General features: G+C 41.6%; 1 protein-coding gene across 7 annotated transcripts in view; it reads right to left on the reverse strand.

Annotated features, from left to right (window-relative positions):
* Positions 1-3,979: 3,979 nt before the first annotated feature.
* Positions 3,980-13,675, reverse strand: part of LOC106608394 (zinc finger MIZ domain-containing protein 1) — a 195,289-nt gene continuing 185,593 nt past the window's right edge. For 5 of the 7 annotated variants that reach the window (XM_045722012.1, XM_045722006.1, XM_045722008.1 and 2 more), the window contains 11 exons: positions 12,826-13,027; positions 12,391-12,469; positions 12,084-12,215; positions 10,842-10,947; positions 9,968-10,128; positions 9,712-9,779; positions 9,538-9,606; positions 8,993-9,261; positions 8,634-8,833; positions 7,947-8,228; positions 3,980-7,565 (listed from right to left, as the gene is read on the reverse strand). In XM_045722012.1, coding sequence (XP_045577968.1) covers positions 7,458-7,565; positions 7,947-8,228; positions 8,634-8,833; positions 8,993-9,261; positions 9,538-9,606; positions 9,712-9,779; positions 9,968-10,128; positions 10,842-10,947; positions 12,084-12,215; positions 12,391-12,469; positions 12,826-13,027 — 1,676 coding nt within the window. In that variant the 3' untranslated portion in view covers positions 3,980-7,457. The remainder of the gene's footprint in view (positions 7,566-7,946; positions 8,229-8,633; positions 8,834-8,992; positions 9,262-9,537; positions 9,607-9,711; positions 9,780-9,967; positions 10,129-10,841; positions 10,948-12,083; positions 12,216-12,390; positions 12,470-12,825; positions 13,028-13,675) is intronic. The other 2 variants (XM_045722019.1, XM_045722017.1) reach the window with 1 other exon arrangement.

Consider the following 13,675-nt stretch of genomic DNA (forward strand, 5'->3'; position numbering starts at 1 on the left):
GAGATAGACAGATGGGTCAGGGGAGAAAGAGAGAATGTCCACTTGGGAGAGATGAGGATTCCAGTGCCACCACCCCGCTGGCTCGATGCTCTAGGGGTATGCGAGAACACGTGGGCAGACGAAGAGAGAGCAGTAGGAGTAGCAGTGTTATCTGTGGTAATCCATGTTTCCGTCAGCGCCAGGAAGTCTAGGGACTGGAGGGTAGCATAGGCTGAGATGAACTCAGCCTTGTTGGCTGCAGACCGGCAGTTCCAGAGGCTGCCGGAGACCTGGAACTCCACGTGGGTCGTGCGCGCTGGGACCACCAGGTTAGAGTGGCAGCGGCCACGCGGTGTGAAGCGTTTGTATGGCCTGTGCAGAGAGGAGAGAACAGGGATAGGCAGACACATAGTTGACAAGCTACAGAAGTGTTGTTTCTTGTATTATTGTCTCTTGTGTCTTTAGAGAACTGTTTCACTTTGATATCCTTTTTCTTCTGTCCTGATTTTCTCTTTCTTTTCTTCTGTTAACTAGATATTCTTTGTTGTTCTTCGTTAGCTAGCTAGCTTCAATAATAATTCAATAATATAATGAAACACTTTAAAAGCCGACTTGACAAAAGTGATCCTCTCGAACGCGCCAATGGTCTAATTAAGCAATAAGGCCCGAGGAGGTGTGGTATATGGACAATATACCCCGGCCAAGGGCTGTTGTTACGCACGACGCAACGTGGTATATTGGCCATATATCACAAACCCCCGAGGTGCCTTATTGCTATTATAAACTGGTTATCAACGTAATTAGAGCAGTAAAAATATATGTTTGTCATACCCGTGGTATACGGTCTGATATACCACGGCAGTCAGCCAATCAGCATTCAGGGCTCGAACCACCCAGTTTGTAATTAAGCAATAAGGCACGAGGGGTGGGTGTGGTATGTTGGCCATATACCACAAACCCCCGAGGTGCCTTATTGCTATTATAAACTGGTTACCAACTTAATTAGAGCAGTAAAAAAAATATAATATAATATATATATATATATACCACGGCTGTCAGCCAATTAGCATTCAGGGTTCGAACCACCCAGTTTATAATGACACACTTAGCGAACGTTCTCTCTACGTGCTTGTTTGGGAAACACTTATAAGTTGGCTCGTAAATAACGATGCATCTGGTACGATCAGCGTAATGCTTACATCGCAACTGGGAAACGATGCGTAGGTCAGTCTCATTGAGTAGCTATTAATATAGAACACAAATCAATGCTTACCTGCAGTTTTGGGCACAGCAGCTGCATTCAGCTGTAATACAATGTAAATAAAGGACAATGTCAGGTAGATAAGGTTTAATTTATTTATTGATTCTCCATGATTATTTCTAGTCTGTCTGTGTCTATGGCTAAATATGGTATTGATATCTAGTTAGCTAAATAATAGTCTCAATTGCTAGATAGATAGCTAATAGTGTTGCCTCTTTCTGTACATGAACATGCTTGGTTGACCTCGAGCCATTTAGCAAACTTAGCTAGCAGTCATTCTTATCAACAATCCAATCAGCTCATGAATCAAGTTTGATCAGAAAGAGGGAGAGTGACTTTGTATTTAAAACCAAAGCTTGTTTATGATATTGACAAGATAGTCGATTTACCGCTCTAACGATGGAAATACATGTCCTCAAAGATAGAAGGCAGGCGGGAGGAGGCGAGATCAGGTGGGACCATTCTAGCCAATGAGAGGCCAGATACGCGTGCGAACAACAGGCCATCAAGGTAGATAGAGGACTCATCTTTGTATCTGTGACGTTATAGCGTCGTGACAGAATGGGAAACACTGATGCTATCTGTATTTTAAAGTAGTAAGATTTCTTCTTCATTGGCTGATTGCTCCCAACTCATATGAATTCCCACCCAGGGTGGAAGCCCGCTTTGACAACGTCCATTTTATAACGATTATATCCGTGATGAGTCCTCTATCTATCTCTATGAAAACAGGCACAACTCCATTATAAAGTAGTTTTTATTTAAAGTTTAAAGTTGCCCAAATGCCACATGCATTTGTAACAACCTAACCATTACTAAACTTCTATTCGATCACATAAGCCTCACGTAGCAAATTAGCAATTACATTTTTTGTTAACCTCCACACAACAATTCCTCACGGACCGGGTAAAACCTTTCTCCGCTTCTTCCTCTCTATGCTAAAACCACCGGCAATGAATGGGTTAACCAGCTGAATACATAGATAGCTAACGCGTTAGCTACAACAAGCATGGCTAGCTATCTAACTCTTTTAGCTAGCCAAGCAAACTCAGACATGCCGTAAAACTTAATGCAGAAAACTATAGAGTTCTTCTAGGTAGCTATGTCTATTTGTAATTTTACAGTTATTTATTGTAACTTTTGCTAGCTAATGACATATTTAGCTTGCTACAGTTGTGCATCTAACAGTTAACATTAGTTAGCTAGCTAGCTAGCTATACTGAACAAAAATATAAATGCAACATGCAACAATTTCAAAGATTTTTACTGAGTTACAGTTCATAGAAGTAAAATAAATAAATGAGGCCCTAATCTATGGATTTCACATGACTGGGCAGGGGCACAGCCATGGGTGGGTATAGGCCCACCCACTTGAGAGCCAGGTCCACCCACGGGGAAGCCAGGACCAGCTAATCAGCCAGGCCCAGCCAATCACAAGCATTTCGCTACACTTGCATTAACATCTGCTAACCATGTGTATGTGACCAATACAATTAGATTAGATTTTTCCCCCACAAAAGGGCTTTATTTCAGACAGAAATACTCCTCAGCACTCCCCCTCCTCAGACGGTCCCACAGATGAAGAAGCCGGATGTGGAGGTCCTGGGTTGGCGTGGTTACACGTGGTCTGCGGTTGTGAAGCCGGTTGGATGTACTGCCAAATTCTTTAAAACAGCATTTGTAAGTGGCATATGGCAGAGAAATTAACATTAAATTCTCTGGCAACAGCTCTGGTAGACATTCCTGCAGTCAGCATGGCAATTGCACGCTCCCTCAAAACTTGAGACATCTGTGGCATTGTGTTGTGCGACAAAACTGCACATTTTAGAGTGGCCTTTTATTGTCCCCAGCACAAGATGCACCTGTGTAATGATCATGCTGTCTACTTCTTGATATGCCACACCTGTCAGGTGGATGGATTATCTTAGCAAAGGAGAAATGCTCACCAACAAGGATGTAAATACATTTGTGAAGAAAATTTGAAAGAAATAAGCTTTTTGTGCGTATAGATCATTTTGGGGATCTTGAATTTCAGCTCATGAAACATGGGACCAACACTTTACCATGTTGCGTTAATATTTTTGTTAAGTAAGTATATAGCTAACCTTAGCTACCTCTATGATGATTCGTCCCAGAGATTCGGTGTCAGTTGTGATGTCAAAATACACTACTGGGTTCTTGACGGGTCCAGACGAAAACAACCTGGTCGCTGCAATCACCAAAGAGCAATATTTTATATGATTTTTAATTTGCAACATCTTTGTATAGTTGTCAACATGAAGTTCTGAGAATGGGGTTATGTGTGATTGCACATGACGTTGCAAAGACCCGCAACAGCGACACCGAATGATGATGTTGTGCACATAGATAGCTAGTCCATGAAAATGATGAATACATCTGTCTACAATATTCAATAGTATTTTGATTTTTATTGTCAGAATGTCTTATTCCTCTCCCCATCAAAGCCTTTACTCCAATATTGAACTCTGTATTTTAGGTCTAAATAACTTTATATGTGATAGACAGGACTCTTCCTTTTCAAGGTAGTTTCAAACTGTGCATGCATGTAATAATCATATTGTTATGAAAGCTCTTAAACTGACTGCCAGTTGGTCTTCATTGATCTAGCATTCTCCACTGTGATTGCGTCTGGTGGATGATGATACATTTACTGTCATTAAAGTTACATAGAGGATAGAAGATGTAGGCTATCGGAAAACCAAGACCATGATGCATGAGTTTCATTTGAATACATATTTATTAGATAAATATTAGGATGTCACGTCATCTAACTACATACAGTTTTGCAAGACTAAAAATCACAATTCTTTTTTTCTGACCAGTTTAGTATATGAAATGACTGTACACAGAATGTACAAAACAAAAAAGACAACTGCCACCTGGTGTGTCAATCACTTCAGATTGTACCTCGGAAGTAATATTTTTTGCCTAATCGTGTAAAAACTGTAAATTTGACAAAATTGTACAAACTGTAAATTTTGTATCAACAATTTTTAGGAACCACTCATGGTTCCCACAAATCCCGATTGGTACCTCAAAATTATCTTTATTATTTTGTTGTAGCACCTTTATAAAGTACACAGGTAATAGAGAAATACACAGAAGTTGAATTTTACACAAAGAGAAACAAATGTGTATTTTTTTTCTTTTCCAACGGCCGTGTTTGAGAAGTAGATAATAAAGTATCTTACATAAATGAACAAATGTGGTCGGGGAGAGAGGACTGTACAGACTATCTCAAACACGGACTCCTTTTCCCACAATTCAACAGTCTCTTCTGACAGGAGGATGCAAACTTTACAAATTCTAAATACACAATGCGTATCATTGTCCCCTGCGTGGGGAAAATGTCTACATTTTTGTAAGTTAATGTGTCTCTATTTGTCATTTACATAATGTACATGCATTCCTTAGACCCTCCAGACCCGTTTCTTTCTCTTCTCTTGCATTTAAGTGGCCGAGTAGAGAGGGCCAGGAGGATCACAACATCTCCCATTTTCTTTCCATGAAAATACATTGCATCCTCTAACACACTCCACTTGTGTCCATTGACTGTCCAGCTACAGTTGGGTGTGGAGCCTGAACCTCGGACAAGACTCAAACCTCTATGTGGCGTATAGACAGTAACGTTGATAGACCAGACTTCAGCATCATGTCTACACAGATCTACAGACAGACAGGGCAGGGGAGTCAAAATACCTCGCTGTGGCAGTGCATTGTCTTCAACAAACAGACAGACCAAAGGATCAGTTGTGTTCAGGTGATTCAATCAGCATTGGGGATCATTCCTAAGTCCTAACAATATCCACGGATTGATCTAGAAATCTTCCATTTCATTTAGTAGGCTACATAATCTGATGTAAAACAAATTATGATTATTCTCACAAAGTCACTTAATAGATAAACAAAGTAATAACTTAAAATAGGAGAACAATATCAAAAACGCTACGAGGATAGAATAATACACATGATGATCTTGTGTTGTACAAAAGAGGGTAGCACAAAAATGTCAAAGAACTCACATTCAATTCCAGAGGGTATTAGACTTTTGACTTAAAACAAGACTGGGGGTAAAGTCACTTTTCCCTCAATACATTAGCAAATATATTTAAAGCATACATTGTCAGGATGACAACCATTTTAAATTATTGTCTTTATAAACCATTGTGGGATCATGTGTGCTTTTCCTTTTTTTTTAAGATGACAAAATACAGTTTAACAGTAACAAGACACAGAAAATGCAGTGCAACCACACATTTATTCAGAATCATTTTTGATGGGCTCCCTAGGAGTATGCTTAAAGCAGAGAAGGGCATCATTCTTACATTATAGTAATGTCCAGGCCAACTCCTACAAACTGTGGGATAACTTTGGTGATGTATCACACATGGCAATTTTCCAATGAACAGTCAAAGTGGAACAAACATGAAAATAAAAAAGTTGGACAATACATTACCATTAACCAAAATCATTCCTTTGCAAGAAAATGTCAAATAAAATCATGATAAAAAAAAATGCAATGACAATAAAATAAAAAAGACAATATTCTTTCCCTCTAATTTAGAACAGAGGCCATTGGCACACATGCACTTCTTAACACATGGTAGAGCCAAACCGTACAGTATAGTTACAGGAGCAATTGTAGGCCTGTAGAACAGAGGAAGACTCCCCTTAAAGAGGGAGAAACAGGCTAACTTTAATTCTGGCTCTATTACAAGGGTCGGATATCTTTTTCAACACTAGATGTTTCTGTCTATTATAGACTAAACAGGGACTCTTCTCTTTTCTCTTTTTCTATCAATCTCATCCTCACTTTTTCTCTTGCACACACACACACACACACACACACACACACACACACACACACACACACACACACACACACACACACACACACACACACACACACACACACACACACACACACACACACACACACACACACACACACACACACACACACACACACACACACACACACACACACACACACGACTCTCCCACACGCACACAATTCTCCATCATTCTAACCCAAAACAAATGTATTGGTAAAACTCATTTTTGCATAGCCCACAGCCCGACATGGCATTGTACTGCAATATCAGGGAAGAGAAAGTTGAACAACATTGGACGGGGCGATGGACAGACAGAAGAGCTAACAGTGCTGATTCTTCCATAGACTGGTTTGGGCTAGCTAGAAGGTTACAATCCGCCCCCACAGGCCTTGGTCTCTCCTCTCAGTGCTCTGCCTGCGATGTGATGTGGGGCTCTGTCTGTTGTGCTTCAGTAGAATGGATGGAACGGACCCAGTGCTGACTGACTGATGTCACGATGGAAACACACACTGTGAGCTAAGGGTCAGAGGTTATAAGAACACACTTTATTTAGGTCAAAGGTCAGGGGTTAAAGGTCGTGGTCTCAGGGGATCAGGGCTTGGAAGAACACACATCAAAATAGGATTGATAGAAACACTGGCCAGGACAAAAAGATGACTTTTCTTTCCTCTTCTTGTATGTTTTTCTTTGTTTTTGTATAATGGGGGAAATAAGAATGATAAAACAATGCTACAACACTTTTTCCTAAAAGCCCACACAGAGAGTTCGGCCTGTGAGGTCATACGCATAGAACGTGATTAATAGCTGCACAGTTTTCTTTCGATATAATATCACTTAAGGACAAGACAGCCGACATTGGCTGTCGCCGTGTTGTCGGCCAGACGAGCTCCGCGATTCTTTACATGAGGAAGAGTGTGTGTGAGGAAGTGAGGACATGAGTGCATTTCCTGTTTCCTGTCTCTTTCACACACAGTGTCCACTCCCTGACATCCAGACTGTCATCCTCATCATCATCTCATGTTCTGACAGATGACTTCATGCCACCTACACGTCTATGCCACAATTGACAAAACATTGTGTGTGTGTGTGTGTGAGTATGTGTGTGTGTGTCCGACAGGGTGTGAACCCGGGTGTGTAGGAGGTGTGACCTGACTGGGGGTTTGAACTTTGAACCCTGGGTCTGAAGTGCACTACACATTGGGTAAGTCCACTCAGGAAGTGTCCCCACTACCAGTCCATATGAGGATGATGGTGTGTCTAAGGACTCTATGGAGAGTCCAGCTGGTTGGACACAGCCTGTGGTGTGTGTGTGTCTGTGGAGAAGATTTGGGTTTGGCTCGAGGGGTGAGGGAGGCGAAAGGTTAATTGTTCTCGAAGAGGGAGAGCAGGTCATCGTTGCTGTTGGAGGGGAGGTCCGGGGGGTCCAGATAGGACAGGAGCTCGTCTGGGTTGGCCAGCTCTGGAAGCAGCTGTAGAGAGAGAGACAGAAAGAGAGAGAGGGAGAGAGAGAGGTGGGGATGAGGGAGGGAAGGAGGAAGAGCCAGAGAGAGGGAAGGTGGGGGAGAGAGAGGGAAGGTGGGGGAGAGAGAGGAAGAGAGCGAGAGACAGAGTGAGAGCGATAAGGGAAGAGAGACAAGAATTAAGATACATATTGTCAATAGACTTCTCATTTCTATCCAAGAGTCTTTTTAAACAACTAAAGGTATTAGCATAGCAGCTGACATGCTCCATCAAACCAAAGCTAGGTAATGAGAAAAGCTTTAGCAGACGATGCTAATGCTAGCTAGATGACGTTTGCACCTATTTGCGCATGCATCCTAAGCACGATGTCACAATGATGTCACACTTACATCTAGGGAGGGCTCAGGCATGTCACCACTGATTTGACCTTCGATGCCCGAGGAGGGGTTAAAGTTCAGATCGCTGTGCTGGTGGCTGTTCTGGCCTTGCTGCAGCTGGGGAGGCGGGGCCTGCTGGCGAGGGGGCAGCAACGATTGGCCGCTGTGGTGTAACGACTGCCCTGATTGGCTGCCACCATGATGTATCAACTGGCTGTTGGGGTGTGGAGGCGCGTGCAAGCTCTGCTGTTGCATGGAATTATGGGACTGATCAGTGCTGGAAGGATGAGACATCTAAGGAGGGAGAGAGAGGGATGGAGGGAGAGAGAGAGAGAGAGAGACGGATTGAGAGAAAGAGAGAGACCCAGGGAGAGAGAGCGAGCGAGGGAGGGAGAGGAAGTAGAATGTGTTTAAAGAAAGCTCTGAGCTGACATGTAGAGGATGACATGAGCAAGGCTGCTAAGACAAGCTGAGCACAATGCCAAAGCTAACCTGATTGATGAACTACAAGGTCTTTGACAGGCCTGGCTATATGAGATGATATACAACAAGTATTCCTATTCCTTTCATATGACATTTGTTGTACCCTCCACCTGGGAAATGTTTGGGGGGGTGGGTGTACTACTTTTCTATGAGGATCTTCAGCAACTCTGGTATGAGTGCCCCTGGTGGTTGGTAGTGGAGGTGTAGGGGACTTACAGGGCCGTTGATGCCGTGGCTGAGGGGCTTGTCCTGGGATAGAAGACCCCCGGGGAAGTCTGGGGGGTGGGACAGCTGAGGGGTGTGGATAAAGTCACTCATGGGGGATCCTCCTCCTCTCGGTCCACCTCCACCACCTCCCCCGCCCGAGGGGTTACCGTGGGCGAAGTCAAAGTTCCCGTGGCCGTGGTAAGTGTTGCCTAGCAGCACAGAAAAACATAAATAAGGGGAGGGGACTCTTAAGGTTGTCTTACATACCTTGTTATGACTGTAGTTGCTCTGGACAAGAGTGTCTGCTAAATAAACAACATTTAACATGTTCAAAATGTGTAATATCTGAATTCTGAAATTGGTCTTACCTGGGCCTCTCGGGCCACCGTACTCCCCTGGGTTGCCCCCGGTGCCAACGCCCCCGTGCTGAGCAGGGCCTGATGGGTAATGGGAGGGGCCAGGGCCCAGCTGGGCGATCATCTCCATGACATTGGGCATGGTCATCTGGGAGGGGCTCATGGTCTTGAAGCGTTTGGCCAGCGGTCCATCAGGGTCTTCTTTAATATGGAGGTCAGACTTGATGGGCACCGGCCGCCAGCTACACGATGGGTCAATGTTCACCTCCTCAAACTCCGAACTACGGGAAGAGGAAGGGGACCTTTTTATACAGTCCCATATTACAAAGGATGGAGGAAGTGGAAAAGTCCAGTATTACGAAGACACTGTGGTAATAATAACATTGGGAATAGTGGAAAATAACATTTACGCACTACAGGATGAAGAAGGGAATTGTTATGGTCCCATATTACATAGACACTAGAAATAATTGTGGGAAAACTGGAAAATAACATGAAGCACGGAAGGTTAATAATAATTATGAACTATTGTTAGTAATAAGGAAAAATAAACATACTTCTGGATGGCGTTGAGGATTCCCCACATGTACTGGTCCACCTCTAGACCCTCTAACAAGGCAGTTTTACTGTGAAGAGCGAAAAAGAGAGAGAAACAGGCATCATATTAACTCATTCAAAAAGGAGACATAACTTTATTGACAAAACATAGTTTGGAAATGGTCATCACATACTTGCATACAGGACACCTCCACATCCCCCTCTCACAGTTCAGCTGCAGATACGACTCCAGATCAAAACACTGGAAGACAAAACCCTTATGAGTCTTCAGGTCTCAGGCAAGGTTACTCATCACATTAGCGTAGTTCACCAAACCACCTGTGCTATAAGGGCCTAGAGTTTTTCCTGGCTAGGCACATATTCAGGGAAAACTCGTGGCCCTATCCAGCCATCTACCGTGTGAAAACATACCCCTTTCTGCCGTCCTACCTGTACGTGTTTGCAGTCATGCCCCCTGGCAGGCAGCTGGATGCGCCTGAAAGTGATTGGGCATTTGAGGGAGACTTTGATGGCGGTTTGCTCAATTCCGTCCTCCCCATTTAGACTGGTGTTACCCGACGAGGCCACAACGCTGCTGAAGTTCCTCTTAACTGGAGGGAGGGACGGGAGAGGAGGGAGAAACAGAGATTAAAGTTAGAATAGAGTTAGGCATATTAATGTAAAGGTAGTAAGATGGGGTAAAGGCTATATTAGTATAGTAGTAGTATAGTACAACATAATAGTGGTAACATGCTCTTGGTGATGCAGTGTTCTGCAGGCAGGAGTCAGAGTTATAGTAAGACACGGTATAGACTATTGCAGTATAGTTGTGCAGTAACAGTAACATACTCTTGGTGATGCAGTGTTCTGCAGGCAGGAGTCAGAGTTATAGTAAGACACGGTATAGACTATTGCAGTATAGTTGTGCAGTAACAGTAACATACTCTTGGTGATGCAGTGTTCTGCAGGCAGGAGTCAGAGTTATAGTAAGACACGGTATAGACTATTGCAGTATAGTTGTGCAGTAACAGTAACATACTCTTGGTGATGCAGTGTTCTGCAGGCAGGAGTCAGAGTTATAGTAAGACACGGTATAGACTATTGCAGTATAGTTGTGCAGTAACAGTAACATACTCTTGGTGATGCAGTGTTCTGCAGGCAGGAGTCAGAGTTATAGTAAGACACGGTATAGACTATTGCAGTATAGTTGTGCAGTAACAGTAACATACTCTTGGTGATGCAGTGTTCTGCAGGCAGGAGTCAGAGTTATAGTAAGACACGGTATAGACTATTGCAGTATAGTTGTGCAGTAACAGTAACATACTCTTGGTGATGCAGTGTTCTGCAGGCAGGAGTCTCTTCTTCAGGAGCCCTTGCAGGACGGAGCGAACTGAAGGCCTGTGGACCAGCTGCAGCACAAACAGGTGCGACTGCACATAGAGGAGGGAAATAAATAAATAACATAAATAACATAAAGACATAAATAACATAAAGACATAAATAATATAAAGACATAAATAACATAAAGACATAAATAACATAAAGACATAAATAACAAAAATACATAAATAACATAAAGACATAAATAACAAAAATACATAAATAACATAAATACATAAATAACATAAAGACATAAATAACATAGACATAAATGACATAAATAACATAATGACATAAATAACATAAAGACATAAATAACATAAAGACATAAATAACAAAAATACATAAATAACATAAATACATAAATAACATAAAGACATAAATAACATAGACATAAATGACATAAATAACATAAAGACATAAATAACAAAAATACATAAATAACATAAAGACATAAATAATATAAAGACATAAATAACATAAAGACATAAATAACATAAAGACATAAATAACAAACACATAAATAACATAAAGACATAAATAATATAAAGACATAAATAACAAAAATACATAAATAACATAAAGACATAAATAACATAAAGACATAAATAACATAGACATAAATGACATAAATAACATAAAGACATAAATAATATAAAGACATAAATAACAAAAATACATAAATAACATAAAGACATAAATAATATAAAGACATAAATAACATAGACATAAATGACATAAATAACATAAAGACATAAATAACATAAAGACATAAATAATATAAAGACATAAATAACATAAAGACATAAATAACATAAAGACATAAATAATATAAAGACATAAATAACAAAAATACATAAATAACATAAAGACATAAATAACATAAAGACATAAATAACAAAGACATAAATAACATAAAGACATAAATAACAAAGACATAAATAACATAAAGACATAAATAACATAAAGACATAAATAATATAAAGACAAAAATAACATAAAGACATAAATAACATAAAGACATAAATAACATAAAGACATAAATAACATAAAGACATAAATGACATAAAGACATAAATAACATAAAGACATAAATGATGAACACACCCAGTGTATCCTCTACATACATTTAAAATATCCCTTGTATCCTTTGCTCTGACGCAGACCTATTGAATTGTGTACTCACACAACAGCACGCGGTGACGGTGATCTGGATGGTGTTTCTGCCGGGCTGACACACTTGCTTCAGGTGCAAGGGTTTATGGGACGTCTTGTTGTCGCCCCGCTCGATGGTCAGCGGTGTGGCGTTGACACTGACCTGGAAGGATGGAGGACAGTGTGTCTGTCTGTCTGTGTCTGTGTGTGTGTGTGTATGTGTGTGTGTGTGTGTGTGTGTGTGTGTGTGTGTGTGTGTGTGTGTGTGTGTGTGTGTGTGTGTGTGTGTGTGTGTACGTATCTGTATGCATGCTGCATGCGTACGTGTGTGTGCTGACCTGGACGGAGGCGGGCCAGTTGGTGTTCATCTGTCGGTCCTCATGGTGGTAACACTTGAATTGCAGCTCCAGGTCTGACCTAGAGGGGGCAAAGCGCAAAGGGCAGAGGTCAATAGAGTCAAATACAAAACAGTTTTTCCTAATCCTTTGGGACACCCAGCCAGGACAGCACAGTTTTGTTCCAGCCCAGCACTAGCACACCTTATTCAGTTGGTCAAGGGTTTGTTAATATGCTTAGTTGAAAGTTCTTTCAATTATCAGGACTGCTATTGGCCAATACTGTACAGGGAATGCGAACAATGGCAACATTTTTGTGACGGTACAGAAATAAGACTGGCGTCTCACCTCCACATGAGGGTCTGGTGTAGAAACAGTCGTAGGTGTATGTGTCTGTGTGTGTGTCCGTCTGTGTGTCTGTCTGTCTCTGTATCTCACCTCCACATGAGGGTCTGGTGTACCGACGGTCGCAGGTGGTAGACGTGATTACTGACGGCGAGGTTGTGTTCCAACCGGAAAGGTTCCAACACCACGCCGTCCCGGACCGGGAAGGTCAACCGCAGCTCCTCGTTGGGATTGGCTGATGGGAGCGGAGAGACAGGACAGGAAGATAGGACGTCAGCTTTCCGTTTAACTGTATCTGTGGCAGTGGGGTAAGAGTTGTATATTGGTTTATTAACAGTCAGACATAGAGGAGACAGTGGCTGGGGCACCAGGATACCACTGTGAGGTATTAACTAACTGATATTTAACTATTTCATTTTAAATTCATTTGCAAAAGTGTAAAAAAAATTTTTTGCTTTGTCATTATTGGGTATTGTGTGTAGATTGATGAGGGAATTTTAAAAAATACATTTTAAAATAAGGCTATAACGTAACAAAATGTGAAGGGGTCTGAATACTTTCCAACTGCACTGTATTACATTTACATTTTAGTCATTTAGCAGACACTCTTATCCAGAGCAACTTACAGTAGTGAATGCATACATTTCAATTCATAATTATTTCCCCCCCCCATACTGGCCCCGCATGGGAATCGAACCCACAACCCTGGCGTTGCAAACACCATGCTCTACCAACTGAGCCACAGGGAGGCCGTATCAGGGCAGCATGTAGTAGTGATCAGGGTTGGACTCAATTCTATTTCATTTCCAGTCAATTCAGAAAGTAAACCAAATTCCAATTCCAAATTTTCCCAATTTAAAAGGATTGCAAAGAATTGGAATTGCAGTGTACTTTCTGAATTGACTGGAATTGAAATGGAATTGACCCCAACCCTGTTAGTTAT

The sequence above is a fragment of the Salmo salar genome, chromosome ssa01, assembly GCF_905237065.1.
Source record: "Salmo salar chromosome ssa01, Ssal_v3.1, whole genome shotgun sequence".
Classification (NCBI taxonomy): Eukaryota; Metazoa; Chordata; class Actinopteri; order Salmoniformes; family Salmonidae; genus Salmo; species Salmo salar.